This window comes from Triticum aestivum, chromosome 1B (genome assembly GCF_018294505.1).
Source record: "Triticum aestivum cultivar Chinese Spring chromosome 1B, IWGSC CS RefSeq v2.1, whole genome shotgun sequence".
Lineage (NCBI taxonomy): Eukaryota > Viridiplantae > Streptophyta > Magnoliopsida > Poales > Poaceae > Triticum > Triticum aestivum.
Window position 1 is genome coordinate 484,897,357 of NC_057795.1, and position 21,680 is coordinate 484,919,036.

The 21,680-nt window shown below is 46.1% G+C and overlaps 2 protein-coding genes and 1 non-coding gene across 3 annotated transcripts; 1 reads left to right on the forward strand and 2 right to left on the reverse strand.

The window, feature by feature from the left end:
• The first annotated feature begins 1,192 nt into the window (after positions 1 to 1,192).
• Positions 1,193 to 8,458, forward strand: LOC123133607 (PHD finger protein ALFIN-LIKE 5). Its single transcript, XM_044553065.1, has 5 exons — positions 1,193 to 1,501; positions 1,625 to 1,657; positions 3,680 to 3,908; positions 7,600 to 7,732; positions 7,804 to 8,458. Exons 1-5 carry the CDS (start codon positions 1,387 to 1,389, stop codon positions 8,083 to 8,085), a joined length of 792 nt encoding a protein of 263 aa, XP_044409000.1. The 5' UTR covers positions 1,193 to 1,386; the 3' UTR covers positions 8,086 to 8,458.
• Positions 8,459 to 9,525: 1,067 nt separating this feature from the next.
• On the reverse strand, positions 9,526 to 9,628 carry LOC123150729 (U6 spliceosomal RNA). Its single transcript, XR_006475323.1, has one exon. It is a non-coding gene; the product is annotated as a U6 spliceosomal RNA (small nuclear RNA).
• Positions 9,629 to 13,515: 3,887 nt separating this feature from the next.
• LOC123133616 (protein root UVB sensitive 6) lies at positions 13,516 to 17,656 on the reverse strand. Its single transcript, XM_044553074.1, has 13 exons — positions 17,218 to 17,656; positions 16,401 to 16,499; positions 16,205 to 16,318; positions 16,040 to 16,111; positions 15,840 to 15,950; positions 15,621 to 15,740; positions 15,391 to 15,492; positions 15,227 to 15,299; positions 14,790 to 14,870; positions 14,648 to 14,712; positions 14,448 to 14,549; positions 14,160 to 14,354; positions 13,516 to 14,048 (listed from the first exon to the last, which is right to left on the reverse strand). The coding sequence occupies exons 1-13, from the start codon at positions 17,572 to 17,574 to the stop codon at positions 13,980 to 13,982; spliced, it is 1,560 nt and encodes a 519-aa protein (XP_044409009.1). The 5' UTR covers positions 17,575 to 17,656; the 3' UTR covers positions 13,516 to 13,979.
• Positions 17,657 to 21,680: the final 4,024 nt, after the last annotated feature.

The window sequence follows — 21,680 nt, forward strand, 5'->3', positions numbered from 1 at the left end:
CTAAATGCAAATGTCTACATGCACACACATGCACTCACTCCTATGAAATATTCATACATACCCTACCACTATGAGACCTTCGGGGGTCTGAGTCTTCAAACCTTGAGATTGACAAAGTCAACACAAGCCTCATATTCGATCGTGAACGTCGTCTCCCACTAAGTAATATCGGCAATCCTATTTTTTCTGTCTAGAATACAACACAAAAAGGTGTATCGATTTCGTAGAAGAAGAGTCAGACGGTTGATACAACCCTAATCCAGGGGAGTAGCGATCACACACACCCACCACAATTGTATCCAACTGCAAGCCATGAATGATGAAGAGGTGGGAAATGAAGTACCAAAGTAATGTCATTACCGATGCCAAACACTTCGGAAGAACGACCATGACTTTAGGTGAGTTTAGGTTAACGCGCCATCCATCCTTTATGCACCCTCCACCCTTTATGCCTACTAAGAATTGTCTAATGGGCAACATGACTTGATGTGGACCCTAGGAAGACGATGTCCAAAAGGCGGCGGCGAGAGCATACAAGCGCCTCAAAGGCCCATGTCCATGGCAACAACCAACACCATAGTAATAGCAATACACCGCCCTAAGCCTTGTTGTTGAGGCATGCCGATGGCACCGACTCTAACTTTCACTCTGGCGGGTCTCCACGTGAACCCAAGCATCGCCTTCGGAGGAAACGGCCTCACGCCGCCATCATCGCTTGATGAACTAGACCTAGGGTTTCGCCAAATGGATACATTTCGACTAACAACCACGTCCAAAAATAGAAATAATCACGTGCTCCGAAAAGCCAACTCATGATGGGTCGAGGTACAAAAAACAACAAATAAACGATAAACAAATACCAAAAATGACACAAGCTTTTCTAAAAAAACAGAACACATCGCACCATTTCCAACAAAACAGTACATAGGAAGCAACTCAAACTCCCTGCAAAAAAGGAAGCAACTCAAATGCAAAACACGCCTTAAATCACCTCAAAAATATATTAAAAATCAGCTGGAAACACCAACAAACAGTCCCAAGTCCCACCCAATTCAAAGGTCAAACTATGGAAACACATTACAACAAAATTGAATTAACACGAGTAGATATGATATGGCGACGATAGATTCCATAAAGGCAAAAGATATGATGGCCAGTGGCCAGAGAGCCACTTTGTTGTGGTTGCAAGCCCAAAAGGCACGGACCGCCGGGGCTCAAATCCTCCCGGAAACGAACGCAAATCTCCTTCCCAAATAAAAACCTCACCACTCCTGCGGACTGCGAGCCTGCGGCCCTGTCTCTCTCTGTGTCCTCCACCTCCTCGTGCTCTCGCCTCCCTCCAACACCCTTCTCGCCGCCGCCGCCGCCCCCTCGCCGGAACCCTAAATGGACGCCGGCGCCGGCGCCGGCGCTGGCGCGCCCTACGCCTCCCGCACGGCGGAGGAGGTCTTCCGCGACTTCCGCGGCCGCCGCGCCGGCATGATCAAGGCCCTCACCCAAGGTATCCGCTCCCTTCCCCCGCCCCACTCCCTACGCTCCTGCTCGCTATCGGATTTGCCCGCCGGCCCGCTCCCGTGTCGCTGACGTGCACTTTTTTGTTTGCTTGGTTGGTGGCTTTTTGCAGAAGTGGACAAGTTCTACCAGCTCTGCGACCCCGGTGAGTCCGCTCGATCTCTCCTGGTGTAGGGTTTGGCGGCGACCAAGCTACCGCCGCCGCTAGGTCTTGGTCGCTTGGTTGCCCCGCTGGGAATTCCGGAGCTAACCTTGTTGAATTATGCGCGTATGGAGCTCTGCGACGGTGGTGGCTTCGCAGCTTTCGTCAATGCGGTGACGAACTGGGGCGTTGCGTGGGATTGGAAGTGTAGACTGGAGGGAGATATGGTTTATTGGTTTCTTATATGGTGCTTGGAACCTTCGAATTTGTGATACTTCGTGTGCGTTTTTTTTTTTTTTGGCTTGGTCGTTAGCTCTCCAGAATTGACGGTAGCCAGAGTTGCAGGGTGGAGGAATTTGAAAAGAAAAGAAAAATGGTGCCGCGAAGTTCTGAATTAGTCATGTATATGTGGTGTATTATCTCTTTGTCGCGTTGCTCGTTTCGCGCCTTTTTCCTCCATAAATGCAGTCTAGGTTCATGGGTTCATAGCCTATATCAAATATGGTTTATTAACTTCCTATGTTGCTTGGAATGTGATACTTTGTGCTTTTTGATTGGTTGATAGCTCTTTGAGAATTTGATGGTAGCCATCATTGCAGGGTGGAGGAATTTGAAAAAAAAAATGGTGCTGCGAATTTCTGAAATTAGTGATGCCTGTGTGGTGTATTGCCTAGTTGTCGGTTTGCGCATTTTGTGGCTTGTTTCCTCCATAAATGCAGTCCAGGTTCATTGGCTATTAGCCTGTATCAAATATGGTTTATTAAGTTCTTATGTTGCTTGGAATCTTCGAATTTGTGATACTTTTTTTTTGCTTGGTTGTTGTTAGCTCATCGAGAAATTTGATGGTAGCCATCATTGCAGGGCGGAGGAATTTGAATAAAAAAGTGCTGGGAATTTCTGAAATTAGTGATGCCTGTGTGGTGTATTGCCTCGTTGTCGGTTTGCTTGTTTCGTGGCTTGTTTCCTCCATAAATGCAGTTCAGGTTCATTGGTTAATAGCCTGTATCAAATTTGGTTTATTAAGTTCTTATGTTGCTTGGAATCTTCGAATTTGTGATACTTTATTTTGGCTTGGTTGTTGTTAGCTCTTCGAAAAATTTGATGGTAGCCATCATTGCAGGCGGAGGAATTTGAATAAAGAAGTGCTGTGAATTTATGAAATTAGTGATGCCTGTGTAGTGTATTGACTCGTTGTCGGTTTGCTCGTTTTGTGGCTTGTTTCCTCCATAAATGCAGCACAGGTTCATTGGTTAATAGCCTGTATCAAATATGGTTTATTAAGTTCTTATGTTGCTTGGAATCTTCGAATTTGTGATACTTTTTTATTTTTGCTTGGCTGTTGTTAGCTCTTTGAGAAATTTGATGGTAGCCATCATTACAGGGCAGAGGAATTTGAATAGAAAAGTGCTGGGAATTTCTGAATTAGTGATGTCTGTGTGGTGTACTGTCTCTTTGTCGGTTTGCTTCCCTGGCTAGATATGAAACCCTTTCACGAGGACTTCCCAGGAGGTCACCCATCCTAGTACTACTCTCGCCCAAATGGGTTTCATACCCAAAGGACAGGCGAGTTTTTACGTTGGCTCGCCAAGCCTATCACAACCCTTAGATATGAAACCCTTTCACGAGGACTTCCCAGGAGGTCACCCATCCTAGTACTACTCTCGCTCAAATGGGTTTCATACCCATGGGACTGGCTAGTTTTTACGTTGGCTCGCCAAGCCTATCACAACCCTCCTCCTTTACCCGGGCTTGGGACCGGCTATGCCTAGAAGACATAGGCGGAGTTGTTTCACGGCTTTCCCTCCATAAATAAATACAGTAAAGGTTCATGGGTTCATAGTCTGTATGTTATCATTAGCTCATATGTTTTGGTGAAATTAGGAAGTTTTTAGGGGCCATTGCACCTTGGGGGTGGGGTTAGAAGTGCGAGGCTGCTTCATTTGTGTTCTCTAATAGTGCGTTCTTCTCTTTCTTGCTTGCATAACAAAGTTCTTGTTTATTTTCTAATTATGTTTATCCGTACAGAAAAGGAGAACTTGTGCCTTTATGGGTACCCTAATGAAACATGGGAAGTGACGTTGCCTGCTGAGGAAGTTCCCCCAGAGATTCCTGAACCAGCACTTGGAATCAACTTTGCTAGGGATGGCATGAACGAGAAGGATTGGTTGGCACTAGTTGCTGTTCACAGTGATTCCTGGTTGTTGGCTGTTTCATTCTACTTCGCGGCACGGTTTGGATTTGACAAAGAGGCAAGGTAATGATTCCATCAAACTTTCTGTTTCCTTAAACAAGCATATGCATCCTTAGCTCATGTCCTCTCCATTTTCCATTTGCCTTTTTTTAACGGATTCATCTACAGTTTGGTTAGTTCAACGTCTCCCTGATCAAGGGGATACGCAACAGTCGCTAAACAAATTCCTCATTGCTAGCTTTTGATTGTCATCTTAAGCTATTGTGGTTCTTCTTTACTAAATTTTCTTCTTACTTTGTTTAGACGCCCTCTCTTGAATATCTCTCTCCACATTTTTTTTCGATTGGAGATCTTGGTTTAATCGTTTCTTCCATGTGCTCGTTTTCAAGTCCGAAAAATGGAATTGATTGCATGCCCAGATGCTCATAGTGGTCCCAAATAGAATGTGTCCTTCAGAATTATTAACATTACACCACATTGGGGAACACTGGAACACTTTACAAGATAGCATGTAGTCTGACTTATGGTCATCCTTAAGTTTTCTTGTGTAGGACTACAATTTTATCCCATCGTTTTGAGGTTATTACCAGTAGTTCTGTTTTGAAATAGCCTGAAGAACAAGTATTAAAAATGTCAACATACACGCACCCTGGAGACTGCCATTTCTAGAATATCATACATTGTAAACGAAGAAAGTAGTTTACTATATTTTCTTTTGTCCTTTACATTATAAACGGAGTAAGTAGTCATGCAAGGCAGTTATTGTATCCTCGCAACCCTTGCTTAAAATACGCGTCAGCATGAGCAAAACACTAGAAGTTGCATTCGCATTCAGTCCCAGGAGATATATTGCACGTTCTAAATCACATTCACCACTAAAATTTAGAGGAAACAAGTTTGGCGATAGTGTTTCTGTGACAATCTAGATTCTAGAGGAAACAAGTTTGGCAAAAGTTTATTTCATCTGTATGGTTTCTATTCGTGGCTTAGCAATTAGTAACACTTTCTAAATGACTTGAGAACTACTGGCATGCAAATTGCTACCTGCTGGTGAAGTTCAAAACAAAATGAAGTTAAAGTCACTGAATTATAGCACAAATTGTATACAGAGGGCAGACTGACCCTGGTTAGACTAGATCAAATGAAATTAGTCCTCGGCGCAATTATCCAGTTAGTCCAAGTGTTCTATATTATCACCCTGAAGCATCTTTTCCTGGGCCTGTAGCTTGATGCTTTAAAACAACTTGGAGGCTTCTGACTCATCCTAGTTGCTCAAAACCTTCTTTAGTGCGGTAACTTATATTTTAGGTGGGTTAACTTTGTTCCAGGTCGTGCAAGATTACGTAATAATTAGACTAACATGCTAATTGACAGCCATCTCAAAATTATTGAACTTGAACATCCTGATGAATCTTGGACTGGTTTTTCCTGATAGTGAAAACAACTTGATAGAGTTTGAACTTTTCCTACCATCTTCATGAAGAATTATGGTTGTTTGATCCTATCTTTAGATGGCAATTGATAAGTGAGCGAAGAAGCCTTGGATGGTATAGAAATTTCGAAATTTCTTGCACATAAGACTAGGATGACTTGTATTACTGAAATCATCACCTTCGACGTTTCAGGGACAATCTAAGTGCTTACGTTTTGTAGTGGTAAAACTTGTAGATAAATGTGTTAAGGTGTTAAATCATATAATAAAAAACCATCAAGCTGTAGAAGCTTGTATTGTGGTCATATGCAGCGGGTACTTAATGCATCGGTATACATAATTTTTTAAGAAAAACGAGAGTACTAAGTAAGTACTTTTGCAAACTACGAAATTAGTTCCACCATTCATCATCTACCTTGGTTGAAGAGATTTTCGAATTAAGCCCTATAAACCGGAAAGGAGGGAGTATTCAAGATGAGTGATATAATCATATAATTCCAAATTGAATCATGTAGTTAAGACTAGGTGCTACAGTTATTTCATGGATGTGTAGCATCAGTTGTAAATGCTCAGAATGACTTGATGATATAGTAGCTGGATACATTTGTTAACATGATTTTGGAACTTCGGAAATTTATAGTTGGAAAAATGTTGAGTTCGAAAAATGGAAAACTACAGTAAGAAGATGTAGATAAACACAGAGAATCTTAACCCAAGGTTCAGAACAAACACATGTTGTTAGCAAATAAGATTTGAGATGCAAGCAGAAAATGCTACAATCAAATCAAATATCTCAAGAAAATTTGGATCATGAAGTTGACTCCTTGGTCAGCTTATCCTGCATAGTTGATGAGTGTTTAGTGCAACTGGACCTTTAACATCACGACATCTATAGAAAAGCCTCTTAATTTTGCTTCGAGATACTAGGGAAGTTATCAGATTAACACCAGAAATTATTGCATAATATGGATAATACGTGCACTTAATGGCTGGGCGGCTGCAGATATTATGGGGAAGCTTCAGATGTATGCCAAGCATAACTGCAAATTTTAGAGGGTATGAAAGAATGCATCTAAGGTCTGGAGCCCTGGATAAGTCCCAAGCCGGCTTCAAGGCGTAATGTACTGTGGTGAATATGACTGCTAGAGTAGTCGAGGGCCCTCATTCATGAGTGTGTTCATTGTTCTTCTCCTTTGTGGTTTGCGATGGCTTAGCATATGATAAAATTAGCCGGGTGCAAATTTGGGAATCTTCATTATTTGTTGAAGTTCAAGAGTTCTGTGTCAAAAGGCAAAGGTGGTAATCAAATCCAACTATCCAAGGCTGATTGAACTGCATTTCAGCAGCCAAAGTTGGAGCAAATTTTGATGCCACTAGGATAAATTTTCTAACTAATACTCGGCTTCTGACTGATTTTGGTGTGTTCCACCTCATGGGCAAAGCTATGTGAGGCCAGCACAGGTCTTGGCCCCACAGCCCAGAAGAAATAACTAGTTAACAGCTAATATGTAGGCCAATTTGTCACAGAATTACTTAGAGACCCTGCTTTTTCTGATGTCCATGAATTGCCATTTGATGTCTTCCCTACCATCGAAAGAAGCCAAATTGTACAGATTTTATGAAACCGTGTGTGATGGCTTGAATCCACAGTGCGTCCTACTTTCGATAGGACCAATTGACAATTGAGCAAATTTTCCCATTATTTACCTATGCAGTTCACCTGTCCAATGTGCAACAGTCTAAACTTGACCGGGTTTATTTTTCTTACTACAGACGCTACGACTTGTGGTAGTTTGATTTAGCATTTCGATAGTTTGAATTTTCATTTGGCCTCTCATCTCAAAGCTCAGCCATTGTTCCACCTGATAACTTGTTCACCTGTTTTTGCATGGGATAGCAATCATTTTTTATGGGTGGATGTTAGGAGGTTACAAGAGCTAGTTTGTGGGTGTTTTTCTTACTACAGACGCTACAACTTGTGGTAGTTTGATTTAGCATTTCGATAGTATGAATTTTCATTTGGCCTCTCATCTCAAAGCTCAGCTGCTGTTCCACCCGATATCTTGTTCATCTATTTTTGCATGGGATAGCAATCATTTTTTTGGGGTTGATGTTAGGAGGTTACAAGAGCTAGTGCGTGGTATTTTTGTGCGATTCATGGAGTTTAAATTGAGTTCTTAATCAGAGATACATGAAGCTTTGCTGCAATTTACCTTTGGCATAATGTTCCATGGTCATACTGAAATACGGTCAGTTGAGTAAAAACCAGTTTTCTGCTGCCATGTGTGTTTGACAACCTGTGCTGTGTTTTATCTCACACAGGAGGCGACTCTTCAACATGATAAATAACCTGCCTACAATATTTGAAGTCGTGACTGGGGCTGCAAAGAAGCAGATCAAGGAGAAGGCCCCCAACAGTACGCACAAGAGCAATAATAAGCCAAGCATGAAAACTGTAAGTGAAGATACTATTTATGCCGCCTTGCAGTATAAGATGTCACCAATAACTTATCCTCTGTTTTATAGTATTCAAAGCCTGAGTCCCAATCAAAGGCCCCAAAGATAGCAGCGCCCCCAAAGGATGAAGATGAGAGCGGCGAGGACTATGGAGAAGAAGAGGAGGAAGAGCGCGACAACACCTTGTGTGGTACCTGTGGAACAAACGACGGCAAGGACGAGTTCTGGATCTGCTGCGACAACTGCGAGCGGTGGTATCATGGGAAATGCGTCAAGATCACGCCTGCTCGAGCCGAGCATATCAAGCACTACAAGTGCCCAGACTGCAGCAACAAGAGGGCGAGGGCGTAACTGCGACAAACCAGCACCAGCAGGGCGGCAGGACTCGGAATGGAACCAGCGCCAGCACCAAATCGTCATTGTCGATGCCTGCTGCAGCCTGCAGATATGGCCTAGCTCTCTAGCTCATCATAGACTCGCTTTTCGTTTCAGTCGAACACTGTTGATTACCCTTGACCCTGCAGTTCGTTCATGTTGGTCCGACTCTTGACTTGTGTGTGTGTTTAAACTGTTGGTTGGTGTAGTAGTGTACCAGCTTGGATCTCTTCAGCGGACATGTCAAAGGCGTTCTTCAACTGAAAGGACCCGAAAGCTGACACCATTGTTTCTGGCTTTGTTAGCCTCGTCTCGTTCCTGGGCATATATATATCCATCTTGCTGGTCTTGTTCCCTGGCTTTAGCTATTGTTGGCATACCACATTCCAGCCCAGCTTCTGTGCATAGCCCCAAAGCGTAATGCATACGTGTTAACGTAATAGTAGACCAGTGTATTTTTAGCCTTCTTTCCATTAGTTAATCTGTCTCCTACAAGTTATTAGGTTGCCTTGATTTTATTAGTTACTTTAGGTTCTTTTATCCTTTTGGTATGATTTCTGTTGTCTCCTTAGCATTGTCGAGAACTGGGCCCTGTGGGAGCGAATTGAATTTGTGGCATCCCACCCGTATGGGATCTATCTTACTATATAGACCATGGATTCCTCCCCACTGGTTCCCGTTTTAAATCATAGTTTCAGGAAAACAATTCAGACTACATTCGTTTTGCCTCTTGTTCAATTAGTAAGGTATTTTTAACTAAATTTCAATAAACTTACTGACCCAGTATGGTTAGTCTACTCGGTACTCGGTAGACTAGCTAAGCTGGTGCTGTACTTACTGAATTAGTATGCCACCGGTGTGCACTGCATCCCTTGCTTAGTTATACTGTGTACAAGATGGAGAGGTTTGGAGAAGCGGCTATGCTGGATTAGTCCATCTGTGGGTGGTTAGGGCTAGCAAATGGCTGGGCGTCGACCACGCGATAACTGATGAAATGCCGAATCTTTCATGCTCCGAGTGTGCTTCTCTCACAGGTCTTGGATGGGTTCGTCAGTGATCTCTTTCTAGTGCCAGGTGATGGCATATAATAAACCAGAAATAAACAAAATACATGTGTGTGGCGACCCTGGAAAAGGGTGCCTTCGTAATAAAAAGGGAAATTCAAGGTCCAAAACGTTAATTCTTGAGGGGGCGTATCTGCAATAGCAAAGAACAGAACACCCAAGTCCGAGATGGAAGCAGCGGGGACCTTACCGAACAAAAATGAAAACTAGGAGGACCTCTTTCTAAGAGAGCAGTACACACGAGGGGCTCAGCAGAAGCCATCAAGCCGGCGCGGAGGATCTCTTTGTAAAAGAGCAATATACAAAAGAGGGGCTCAGAAGAAGGGTCCAGGGACCGGCGCGTGAAATCCCAAAAAATTTGGACCATTTCTCGATTTGTGCGTGTCATCCTTGCGCAGGGGCCATGCTAATCTTCTCTGTATCGTTCCAATTTTATCGGATGTCCCCGAAGGGACAACTATGTAAGCAGCGCGCGGCTTATAAACTGGTACTTCTCTCCTTGCCTAGCCGATGTGGGACTAAACTAACGCGCCTTCTGCCCCCCGCATTGTTTGTCCAGCCGGAAGCGCCATCGGGACGTGCGGTGGGCCTCGAGTAGGCGTGGTCTCTTGGTGTGGCCCAAAACAATGGAAGCCCGTAATGGGCCCTCGTGCTTCTGGGGGAGTGGGGAGCCTTCCTGCTAGTCGCCCGATGTGGCGGGATTATTTTTTCAACGTGTGGGAGAAGGCTAGTTTTGTTGTTTAAAGAAAAGGAGAACGCTAGTTATATTTGACCAACACATTTGTTGTTTCTCTCGACGTGTAAAACAACAGACCAACACAGGAGGCAGCTGTATCCTCTCTTCATAGTCCATGCTCCGTTTTTATACTCGTCATTGTACATTCTCCTTACATTTTGATATAAACGTGCACGTCATGGCGTGTGTTCTCTGAAGAGAAAGTGAGTAACAGGCCAACACGTCCGTGGAAAAAGCTGGCGCCAGCCACCAGGAAAAGTAGGATCAGATCGCACGAGGCGATCAGGGGGCGACGAGGCCCTTGCACGCCGCCGGTGACGCCTCCGGTTTCCTCTCTCTCCGTTGGCCGCTTCGGCAGCGGGAGGGAGGGGGAACCTCGGGTCTGTTCGTTAGGTGGGTGTGTGGTAGGGTTAGGGTTGAGGGAGACGCTGCCGAGATCGTTGCGGTGGTGTCGCGTCGGAATAAGTTTCTCCGGGCTCCGTTCGCGGTCAGGCGAGGCTTTTGCCTTCGTCTAGGAGCCAGCGGGGTTGGGGATCCCCGGATCTCGTCGAGGTCGCGGGCTATGGTGGCTGGAGGTCCATCGGCACTGGCCGTTTGGGTCCTCAGATGGGCGATGGATGTAGGGAGACAAAGACCCTTCTTCTTCCTTGTTGGTATGATTTGCTGCTGCTGTTCTTCTCCTTCCTCTGCGCTGATGCTGGTGGGAGATCCTGCTTTGTCCGGGCGGATGGCCCGGCCGCGGTGCTGGACCGGTCGGATGACTCGAGTTCTCTTCCTTCCGGAAGGGACACTTTTCGCGGTACTCAAAGCCAAAGATGGCGACGGCTGTTGCAGGTGTGTTGGATTGATGTCCATGTCCTCACAGCGCTGGTGTCAAGAAAGGAGGAAGCAGCGTGGTGGCAATTGTACCGTGGTCGAAGATGATGACCTGCTTGCGACTGGTTGCAGATCCTTCTGCTGCAGGGGTCTTCTCTCAAGATTCAGAGATGATGACCCAGGGCTCCGAAGATCTTCTTGTGTTATGGTTGTTTTAGGATACTCTAGATGTTCATGGTCCTTTGTGTTTGCGTTTCAATGTGCTTGTAAGGGTCAACTTCGTTGTACTGATTCGTGATATGAATAAAAAAAATTCTAAAAAGAAAAACTGGCACCAAGTGCATCTGACAATAGACCCAACAAAGTAAATCACGCGTCTGGTAATCGGCCGATGGCGCTCTCGTGGGTGATGGTTGTGTTGGCGGCTGTAGTTGTGTTTACTGTCTTGTAGTTGGGGTGTGTGGATGATGTTAGGCGCGACGTTCCTCTTCTTCGACTACATCGGATGAAGTTGACGGTGTCGAGATCTGGTGACCACGGGGAAGATCCCCGGCCTACGTGTCACAAAGACTCGGTCTCTTTGCTTGCGGCGACCCGCTTCAACGGCTCAAAAAGCATATTTGTATGTGATGGTGCTCTCCTAGATCTTGGTATGGCGGTTGTTCTCATCTTTTTCCGGTGTTGCCATGGTGACGGCGGAGGATGTTTGTGGACTATATTTCGGCGAGGCATGAGTTTCTGCAAGGGTGGAATAGTAGTTTCACATCTTGTGGAATTATGTGTGTAAAGTTGCTTAACAAGCATTTGTGTCTTGTATGGTGACCATATGTGTAATCTCTGTAAACAGTTTGTCTAATGAAATATATGGTTGCTTAAAAACAAAGTAAATCACGGGAAGCAGCTAGTGCAAACCCTGGGGCTCACAGTTACACATGTTGGCTCGCTAAATGACTTCTTTTGCAATTACTAAGTTACTTTTTCATACCAGGTGCATATGGTCGAAAGTGCTTGAGCACCATTTGTGTCTTCAGGGCTCGGACATCCATGTACTTGGGCTGCCTAATATGAGGGAGACGATAGCAACAACTGCCTAATCTGAGGGGTATCAATGCCATCCAGAGGCTGGACTGCAGCGGCGGTCTGTCGAGATGAACAAGGAAATTTTTTGGAGAGCTCGGCCCTGGTTATCCACGGTATACACGACCCAACAACACTTGAGGCAATCACGTGCACAGAAGCACTATCGTTGATACAAGACCTTCTGTTACATAATTTTGTGGTGGCTTCAGACTCCAAGCAAGTTGTTGGAGACATCCACAACAGACCTGGCCAAACGGGCCAGCCCGGCACGGCCTGCCAGGGCACAATTACTATACGGGTCGTGCCGTGTCGTGCCTCTAAGCCCAGGCACGGCCCAGTTAGTAAACGGGCTGGCACGTTGGCCCGTTTAGCGCGTTGGGCCATATATTTTCAGCCTGTTGGGCTGATTTTTAGGCCTATTGGGCTATATTTTAGGTATACATATATAAAAAAAATCTGAAAATTATATAAAAAATAAACGAACCGTGCCGTGCTGGCCCGCGTGCCCAGTCTCCAGGCCCAGGCATGGCCCAAGGCGTGCCGCGTGCCGGGCACGGCACGTTTAGCCCGTGTCGTGCCTGGTCCATGGCGGGCCGTGCCAGCGTGCTCGCATGCTAGCCCGTTTAGCCTGGCCCGTTTGGCCACCTATAATCCACAATGACTATCAAGGGAAATATGGTACTATCATATGTGAGATTCATCAGAGAGCTACTATGTTTAATTGTGTTTTTTTGTTCAAACCTGAAGAGTCTAATGGAGAAGCTCATAGTCTAGCCAAGTTTTCGCATTCTTTAGGTCAGGGGCGCCATGTGTGGCTAGGCCAACCCCACAATTTGAGATGTATTCCACTATCTGTGATTTTTTATCAGTAAAACATGGTTTACCCCTAAAAAAAACTGCCTAGTATTTGTGGTTCAAACGAAGGAAACTAACACATGAAATGATGAGAAAACACAAACTGCAGCCCAAGTTCAACTGGCAACACGGGGACTAGCAGCGAACTTTGTTATCGCGTGTAAGCCCAAGGCGAAGAGGAGAGCGATGGCTTGGTCTAGGCCCCGGCCGGGATACATGAAACTAAATGTAGATGTTGGGTTTGATCATGACAATCTGAATGGTGCGATTGGTGCAATTCTTCAAGATGATAATAGCAAATTCATAGCTGCAGCAAATGAAAGGCCAAACTTTTGCTATGGCTCATTTTCTGCTAAAGCAATTGCTGAGATTTGGGTTAAACTTACCACAAACAGTGGCATGTAGCAAGATTGAGGTTGTCGCCAACAATGAAGAAGTTGTTAATGCTCTGAAGGAAGGCTTCTCCAGCTCAATGGCGAGTGCTATATTCAATGACTGTTCTGGATGGATTCGCCTCTGGATGAGATAATGCCTTTTCTTGTAAATGATGCAATTGTGATTGAATAAAAGAGGAGATGATTTGTCAAAGAAAAGTGCATATTGCCAAAGGTGCTTGCCCGAAATTCGTGGCCGTATTTTCCGTCTCTGATTAGAGGGCGTGCTCTGTTCTGTTCACGTAAAATGGGTTAAAATTAGTCCTTCGGACACATAATTTCTTGAGATCAGGTTAGCAAATTTTAGATTCTGTTCTAATAGAAACAGAAACACCTGCTGTTCGAGGTCCAGCCACAAGCGATGAAATTTACAGCCTTAACAGCATATACTAAGACTCAAGATCCAAAAATGAAAGAGATGTTGAAATCAAACAGACCTCTTCTTAGGTGAAACTGGCATTTACAACAACCGGAGTCACAGAAACAAAGAGAAACCACAGCACCGCAAAGTTACCGGGGAAAAAAAGTTGCAGTCAGACTCGATACAAGAACTCAGCCGACAGAGACCTAGACCGGCTACAAATAGGTCGGATGTCGGTCTCCATTATACATTACCAGACGCATATACAAGAGCAGGTTAGTCAGTTTTTTTCAGTTAGTTGCAGGACCCTTCGCCATGAGCCAGCCAGCAAACCGCTCTATAGAGTTGAGATGGTACCAGGCTGCAGCCTACTATCCCTACTAGTCTCACCAAAGTTTGGTGCATGCCGAGTACTTTGAACTGAATGAAGTTGGTCTGTGCTAATAACGCGCTGGCTCACATAGGCTCAGGTCCAATGTATGAAAGAAATATCTTATCCCGTCGGACAAATGATAAAGCTTATATCACTGTGGTGCTACTCCACACAGCCGAGCACGGCCCGGGTTCAGTAGCGAGTCAGACATTATCCATCCCTGTGGGAAAAAACGAGTCATTAGTTTGCATGTCACTGCAGTAATATGGCTGCACATTAGTAGAATAACCAGAGTGAGGCATAATGTTGATAATAAAGGCAGTTGTGAAACCTGTTCTCTTGCTTTCCTCTTGAATACTCCATACGACGATGTAACAATCTTGCAAGATTCTTCTATGTGTGCTAGAAAGTCCATGTTCAATGGGTTTGGGTTCACATAGTGGTATGACCCCTGATCGGAGTTCATGCGCTTCCGTGCTTTCAGATTAGCATGTGATGCATTAATAAAATGCAGCAACACATGTGCCTGTAAAACAGAACACGTTCGAAGGAGGGTAAGTAGTTGCAACCAACCCTGACCAGTGCAATATCATGGAAGTAGCTAAGAATCAATGCTTACATGGAAGGCAGCTTTGAGAATGTCATCTTGCTTTGCTTGATCCTTGAGCAAAGCATAAACCTTGTCCTTTGCAGGGTTATATGTAACGATGTACCTCTCATCCTGTAATCGTATGCATGTCAGAACCTCGCATGCTAATCTTTGATAGAACTACAATATATTCCAGAGGACAACACTCGATGGAGTGAACAAGACAGTACCTCGAACAAAGGCCTTGTAGCAACAAATGAAGCAGGTTCCTGAAATGCCTCTCCAAATCTTGATCCTATGAATTAAAATTGGTCATCAAAAGGTTCTACAGTCAAAATTCATCAACAAATAAATATGATCATAGTTGCAAACCTATGGCCACAGGTTGATGCCTCCAAGGCGGATTAAATATTGTCTCCTCTAAGTTACCTTCCTTCAATGAAGGAACATGCCCTGCATCGAGAAAATCAGAGACACAAATTTAAGACTGGATACTCCTAACTTTCATGGATTTTAAAACTAACTCCAAACTATATTATTCAAGAAGTTTTACATTAAAGTTTCTACCGGTAGAACTCAAGCAGTTTGTGTATTAATGAAATGTCTTCAAATATATTTGGCATTTCTCAAATACACTGTATCCAAAACATGCTGATACCTAATAACCCAAACATGCTATTACGAAACAATCATTTTACGTGATGCGTGCACTATATTTGAGGGAAACTGCCATATGTCCTTCTTTCTTCGACAAATCATGAGAAGATCTGACCAGGAGGAAAGGTTTCTAACAAACAATGCTCACGTACCAGTCTTTATGAAGGAATCCACTGCCACAGTGAATCTTGCCGTATTTAGCGTGTTCAGCACAACAGATCTCACCTGGTAACAGAAATAATATTTGTCTGGTTAGGGGATTAGTTTATCATAGATAATTGACTATAATAGCAGCAAACAAAAATCAGAAGCAAACCTCCTGATATGAACTAAGCAGATATCCACAAGACAAGACTGCAAATGAAGCCACCAATGATGGATTCCTCTTGGACATTAGAATGCTCATACCAGTGCCCAACTTCATAAAAGAGGCAATAAATAAATGTTAGATAGGTAATATATGCACATTTGCATTTTAGATCAATAATATTCGCAATAATGCAGAAGCCCACAATAAAAAACAGGAGCACTAATATAAATGGTTACCAGATCAGCGATGTTCCCAACACTTTCTCCTTTAGCAGTAACATCTCCAATATTTTCTCCTTTGGCATATGCCTTGTAAATCGGTGTGCGGGTTGAGGTCGATGTAACAGCAGCAACATTCTGAATAGAAAAAATATTTTTTGTAAGCCCTTTTGCAAGTAATGAAATAATATGTCATATTGATGCCATAACATGTGACAGTAAGGCATGAGATCAAACCTTGACAACGTTTGCCATGCAAGCCAGCGGTAGGAAAAGTTGAGGGAACGCAGCAGTAGCTAACTCTATCCCAGCTCCTAGTTCCATCATGAGATCCCCAGAAAAGCGGAGCTGTAGTGGATTTTTATTTGAGTGAGTCTACTGAAACCGAAATAAATAAATTCAAGAGCGCTGCAAACCACTGGTTTCAAATATTACACCTGCTTTAGGTCATAATCGAATTTCTTCCCTTGACGCGCAAAAAGCATTTTTCCGACACGCCCAGCACCATCCTGTAGTAACGGAAAACAATATAACTGTTAGACAATAACCAAATAACTAACAGTCAAGGATGAACACACCACTGATTGGAAGAAACACTTTACCTTGAGTATCCAGTTAATAGCCACAGCACCAGACGTAGCCCTGCTTTGTGAGACTCCTACGGAGTTTAACAAGGCTCTTGTTGTAAATACACTCATTGCGCCGCCAAAGAAATGCTGAAAGGTCAAAAGCAGGATTAAACAAGATATATTCAAATCTAGTAAATGATGCAACTGCACATAAATCTGATCAATATACCTTTAGTGCCCTCCATGTCATGTATGGAACATATGAAGGAGTCACGCTGTCTGGAAAACCTTCAGGCACAACATATGACCTTATGAAGGACATAATTTCCTGCAATAGCACAGTTACATAGCATCATTATTGTAGTTCATCAAGCTCCTATGATCAATCAACAAGACATTAAAAAACCATGATGTGCCTAGCAACAGTAACTAAAAAATCTCAAGGAGTTTTCGCACCATTTAGCAAGCACTCTAGTTTCCAAGAGACATCGACATCACTTTGTCTGTATACTGCAACTTTGCTCCTGAGCAAAGGCCCTAGACTAGATAGCCTCAAATCAAATGTACGGTGACACAAAACAACAACACTAGCATTTCCATGGAAGCAGAAGTTAACCAAATGGAGATAGAAGTGATCACTACATGATGAAACTTAAAATTATACATTATAGATCAATTAGGGTGAAACACAAATGAACAATTAGTGAACCAGTCTTAACATTTCTAATTCAACTAATTGAATCAGCAGCCAGCAAGAGACAAAAAACAACCAACGACGAGACTACTACTCTGTTATTCCTCGAGCAAACACATACAGCCTACAATTCTGGATCCGCACCCGCAAAATTGAAAAATATCCCCACAACAACCCACGTACATGTACAATTAACAACGCCTTACCCTAAAAAACAATCACGCCCTAACACATCCTAAACAGAACTCGCATCGCACCAAATCCAGCAATCCCGCTAAATTAGGATCTAGGCATGTGGCGCACGCGTGGGCATAGCAATCGCCAATCAAATAGCACCGGTGGTAGAAATTACCTCGGCGGGCGGCAGCGGAGACTGGAGCGGCACGGCCCTGAAGGTGGCCCCCACCGGCGCGGCGGAGCCGCCCCTGGCCCTGGCGCTGACCCTCCCCGTCTTCCCGGCGGAGGACGCGGCGCCCTCGACGACGTAGCTCCACCGCCTGCCTTCCACCTCCTCGAAGCACAGGACCCCGTCCACGGCGGCCGCGGGCGCGGGCGCCGACATCGCCGGCGCCCTCGGGGGCAGCTCGGCGTCCCTGACGGCGCCGCGCACCGCGTCCCTCACGGCGACCCCCTGCGGGGGCAGCGTGATGGTCTGCGTGGCCGTCGCCGCCGCCGCCGCCGGCCGCTTGAGCCCCATCGCCGGAGCCATCGCGGTGGTGCGGGGTGGGTGGCTAGGGGGTGAGATTTAGATGGGTTTGCGAGTGGTGAGCGATACAGCGAGGCAGTTTCGCCGAGGAGAGAGAGGAACGACTTTATACCCCCGAGGCCGGGGAAAATACAGGGGAGACTCCGCAGCCCGGCACGCCCACGGACGCTACGTCGCAGCGCGGTCTGCCGTGCCGCTGAGATGTGGGGCCGGGCGTGTCCTGCGCCCACACTGTCATTGGGTAGGAGGAAACCGGGTGGCGCGCGGATGGGTGGTCGGCTGCTGGTGCCAGCTTGCGCGGGCTGCTACGCGTACCGCTGTGATGCCCCGTCAAGGCGGCACTGCGGGACCGGATGGTGTGTGGGGCCCTTGTTTCAGTGGCTAACGGATGCTTGTGGGCACGAGGGGTGGGCAGTTGGCTGGTGCACCGTTGGAATAGAGAGAGGGAGGGAGGGAGGAAATGGTGGGGCTTATATTTTTGGCTTGTGATATTTGTGCTTCGTTTCGATTGTTTTTCGTGGCGTAAGGGCGATATGGTTTGTGAGACGCTGCACTCAGCAATGGGACACACCATGTGTGGTTGTTTCGGAGAGACAGAACATGTGCGTCGTTTGGAATTTGTCTTGCTCTTCGGGATTTTTTTCATAAATGGAGTGTTACTAAAGCATCAAGATGACCAATAAAGCATGGGAACTCGGTGTGCGTCGACCGCCTCTTGCGACCGTCCGAACAGCAATACAATATCACTCACGTGCGCTTTTATAACATGGCTTGTGTCGCAAGACTGTCTAGCGCGAGACAGGTTGTGTTACGTATCGGCCAGGTCGAGGGGCGGTCGAGGAGTGTTTGTAACGTGAGCGCAACATTGGTCAACTGCAAACCCCAAGCGTGGCATGGGTCATGTTGCAAACCCCCGAGCGCAACATGCGTCATGTTGCAAATGGTGGGTCACAGCTAAACTGATGCAAGCAACTCTCTCGGGCAGGATCCAATGGCTCTAGAGACGGCTGATCTGATCCTGCTTAATACAACATCTGCTCTCTGTAGCAACGCGGTTTTTGTGGAAACATTGAGGATGAGATGATAGAAACGGACAAGGCATGAAGGTCGATTTGTGAGGTGGCGACATTAGCTATTCGTCATGCACCTCTTTGAAAAAAGAAAGTTTGCATGTTCCACAGTCTTCAACTTCAACATCTTGTTTCCTATACCTCCAAAAAAACATCTTGTTTCCTAAACACCTCCCCGATATAAAGATAGCTCCTCCCAAATAACGCTTCAGCAAGGGTACGACACGCATACCCTTGAAGGATTTGCCTCCCAAGTTGCAAGTTGCCACATCCGACCACTGAAAGGACAAATCAAGGATTTGCTCCGGAAAGGAAATTCAAAGAACTCCAGGCATTGTTTTCAAGGAGATAATGCACATATACCGTCATTACTAGGTCCAATCAATATATGTCAGCCTCGGGTTTTCATCCAAAGCTCGAGAACCAATAATCGAAGAGCACTATCGAACAGAAGCCTCCGAAGTTGATATCGTACCATAGCAAAACAGGGTCATGGTAGGCACCCAACACACTCAACAAAACATAGGCATTATCCCTTGTTGGTCACTTTGCCACCAAATAGGGCCAGCTGACAAGAAAGTCACGCTCGCAAGATCTGTGGGACACGTTTGAAGGTGTCTGATATTAAACTCTTTGTGATACGAATCTCAAAGAATGTCGTGGGGTCTAGATAACAGGAGGATACAACGTCGTCGATGCAAAGTGATTAATACACAACATATCATGAGATTCTACATCGTTGATGCAAACTGGTTAGTACAAACATAACATGACAATCCAAGATTGGAGAGCATCCAGTCGCGTTTGGTGTCAAGCCCTTGGTAGATAATGAGGACACCCTTTTGCTAAGGGTGAGCCGGCCCGCCATCTCCTGCATGTTGGGGAACATTGCATGGGAAACAAAAAAAATTCTATGCACACGCAAAATCTATCCATGCGGATGCATAGCTACGAGAGGAGAGAGTGTGTCTACATACCCTCGTAGACCGTTAAGCAGAAGCATTCATCAACGTGGTCGATGTAGTTGAACACCTTCGCGATCCAACCGATCAAGTACCGAACGTAGGTCACCTCCACGTTCAACACACGTTCAGCTCAATGACGTCCTCGCCTTCTTGATCCAGCAAGATGGGCGAAGTAGTAGATGAGTTCCGATAGCACGACGGCGTGGTGACGGTGGTGGTGAACTTGTTCCCGCAGGGCTTCGCCGTGCACTGCGGAAAAACTGGACGGAGGATGAAACTGCCGCGCACGGCTAAGAGATTGTCGTGGTTGTATGTGTATATATATAGGTGGGGAAGGGGAGGCAGTCAGGGGGGCGCCCCAAGGTGGTTGGCCTGCCCCCTTGGGTTCCTACCCTATGCCCCCCTCTTCCCTTGTTTGTACAAGGGGGAGGAGAGGGAAAGCCGGGGGAGGCCGACTGAGGGAGTCCTGGATTAGGGGGTGTCCGGATGGCCGGACTATAACCTTTGGCCGGACTCCTGGACTATGAAGATACAAGATTGAAGACTTCGTCCCGTGTCCGGATGGGACGTTCCTTGGCGTGGAAGGCAAGCTTGGCAATACGGATATGTAGATCTCCTCCCATTGTAACCGACTCTGTGTAACCCTAGCCCTCTCCAGTGTCTATATAAACCGGAGGGTTTTAGTCCGTAGGACGAACAACAATCATACCATAGGCTAGCTTCTAGGGTTTAGCCTCTCTGATCTCGTGGTAGATCTACTCTTGTACTACCCATATCATCAATATTAATCAAGCAGGAGTAGGGTTTAACCTCCATCGAGAGGGCCCGAACCTAGGTAAAAACATCGTGTCCCTTGTCTCCTGTTACCATCCGCCTAGACGCACAGTTCGGGACCCTCTACCCGAGATCCGCCGGTTTTGACACCGACATTGGTGCTTTCATTGAGAGTTCCTCTGTGTCGTCATCTTTAGGCCCGATGGCTCCTCCGATCATCGACAACGATGCGGTCCAGGGTGAGACTTTCCTCCCCAGACAGATCCTCGTATTCGACGGCTTCGCACTGCGGGCCAATTCGCTTGGCCACCTGGAGCAGATCGAAAGCTACGCCCCTGGCCATCAGGTCAGATTTGGAAGTTTGAACTACATGGCTGACGTCCGCGGAGACTTGATTTTCGATGGGTTCGAGCCACAGCCGAGCGCGCCGCACTGTCACGATGGGCATGATCTAGCTCTACCGCCGAACAGTGCCCAGGAGGCCGCACCAGTGTCCGCTCCGACCCTTAGCTCAGAGCCGACTGTGCCTATCGAGGACGGGTGGTTGGACATCGCCTCGGGGGCTGCAATCTCTATGGAGATCGAGCCGAACACCAGCCTTGTCCTCTGCGAAGCCCGTGACTCCAAGGTGCCGGACTCCGAACCTTCCGCGCCCCTCTCGATCGAATCCGATTGGGCGCCGATCATGGAGTTCGCCGCCGCAGACATCCTTCAACACTCGCCCTTCGGCGATATTCTGAATTCACTAAAGTCCCTCTCTTTATCAGGAGAGCCCTGGCCGGATTATGGTCAGTAAGGATGGGATGCGGATGACGAAGAAACTCAAAGCCCACGCACCACCCACTTTGTAGCCACTATCGATGATTTAACCGACAGGCTTGACTTCGACTCTGAAGACATTGACGGTATGGACGACGATGTCGGAGACGAACAGGAACCAGCGCTTATAGGGCACTGGACAACCACCTCATCTCACGATGTATACATGGTGGACACACCTAAAAGAAACGACGACGAGGAACAAAGGGACGCAACGAGGGATCGTTCCCTCGAAAAGCAGTCAAAGCGGCGGCGTAAGCGCAGTTCCAAACCCCACCTTGACAGAGACCCAGCCATAGAGCAGGGCGAACCGGCGGACGATGAACATGCCATCGAGCAACTGTCCGAACAGGGCAACTTGGATAAACAAACCGAACAACCCGTCCCCGTCGAAGATAATAGTCCGGACGACCTCACGCCGGACAAGTTGCTGGAGCAGAAGAACCTCCACAAAAGGCTCGTCGCCACTGCGCATAGCCTG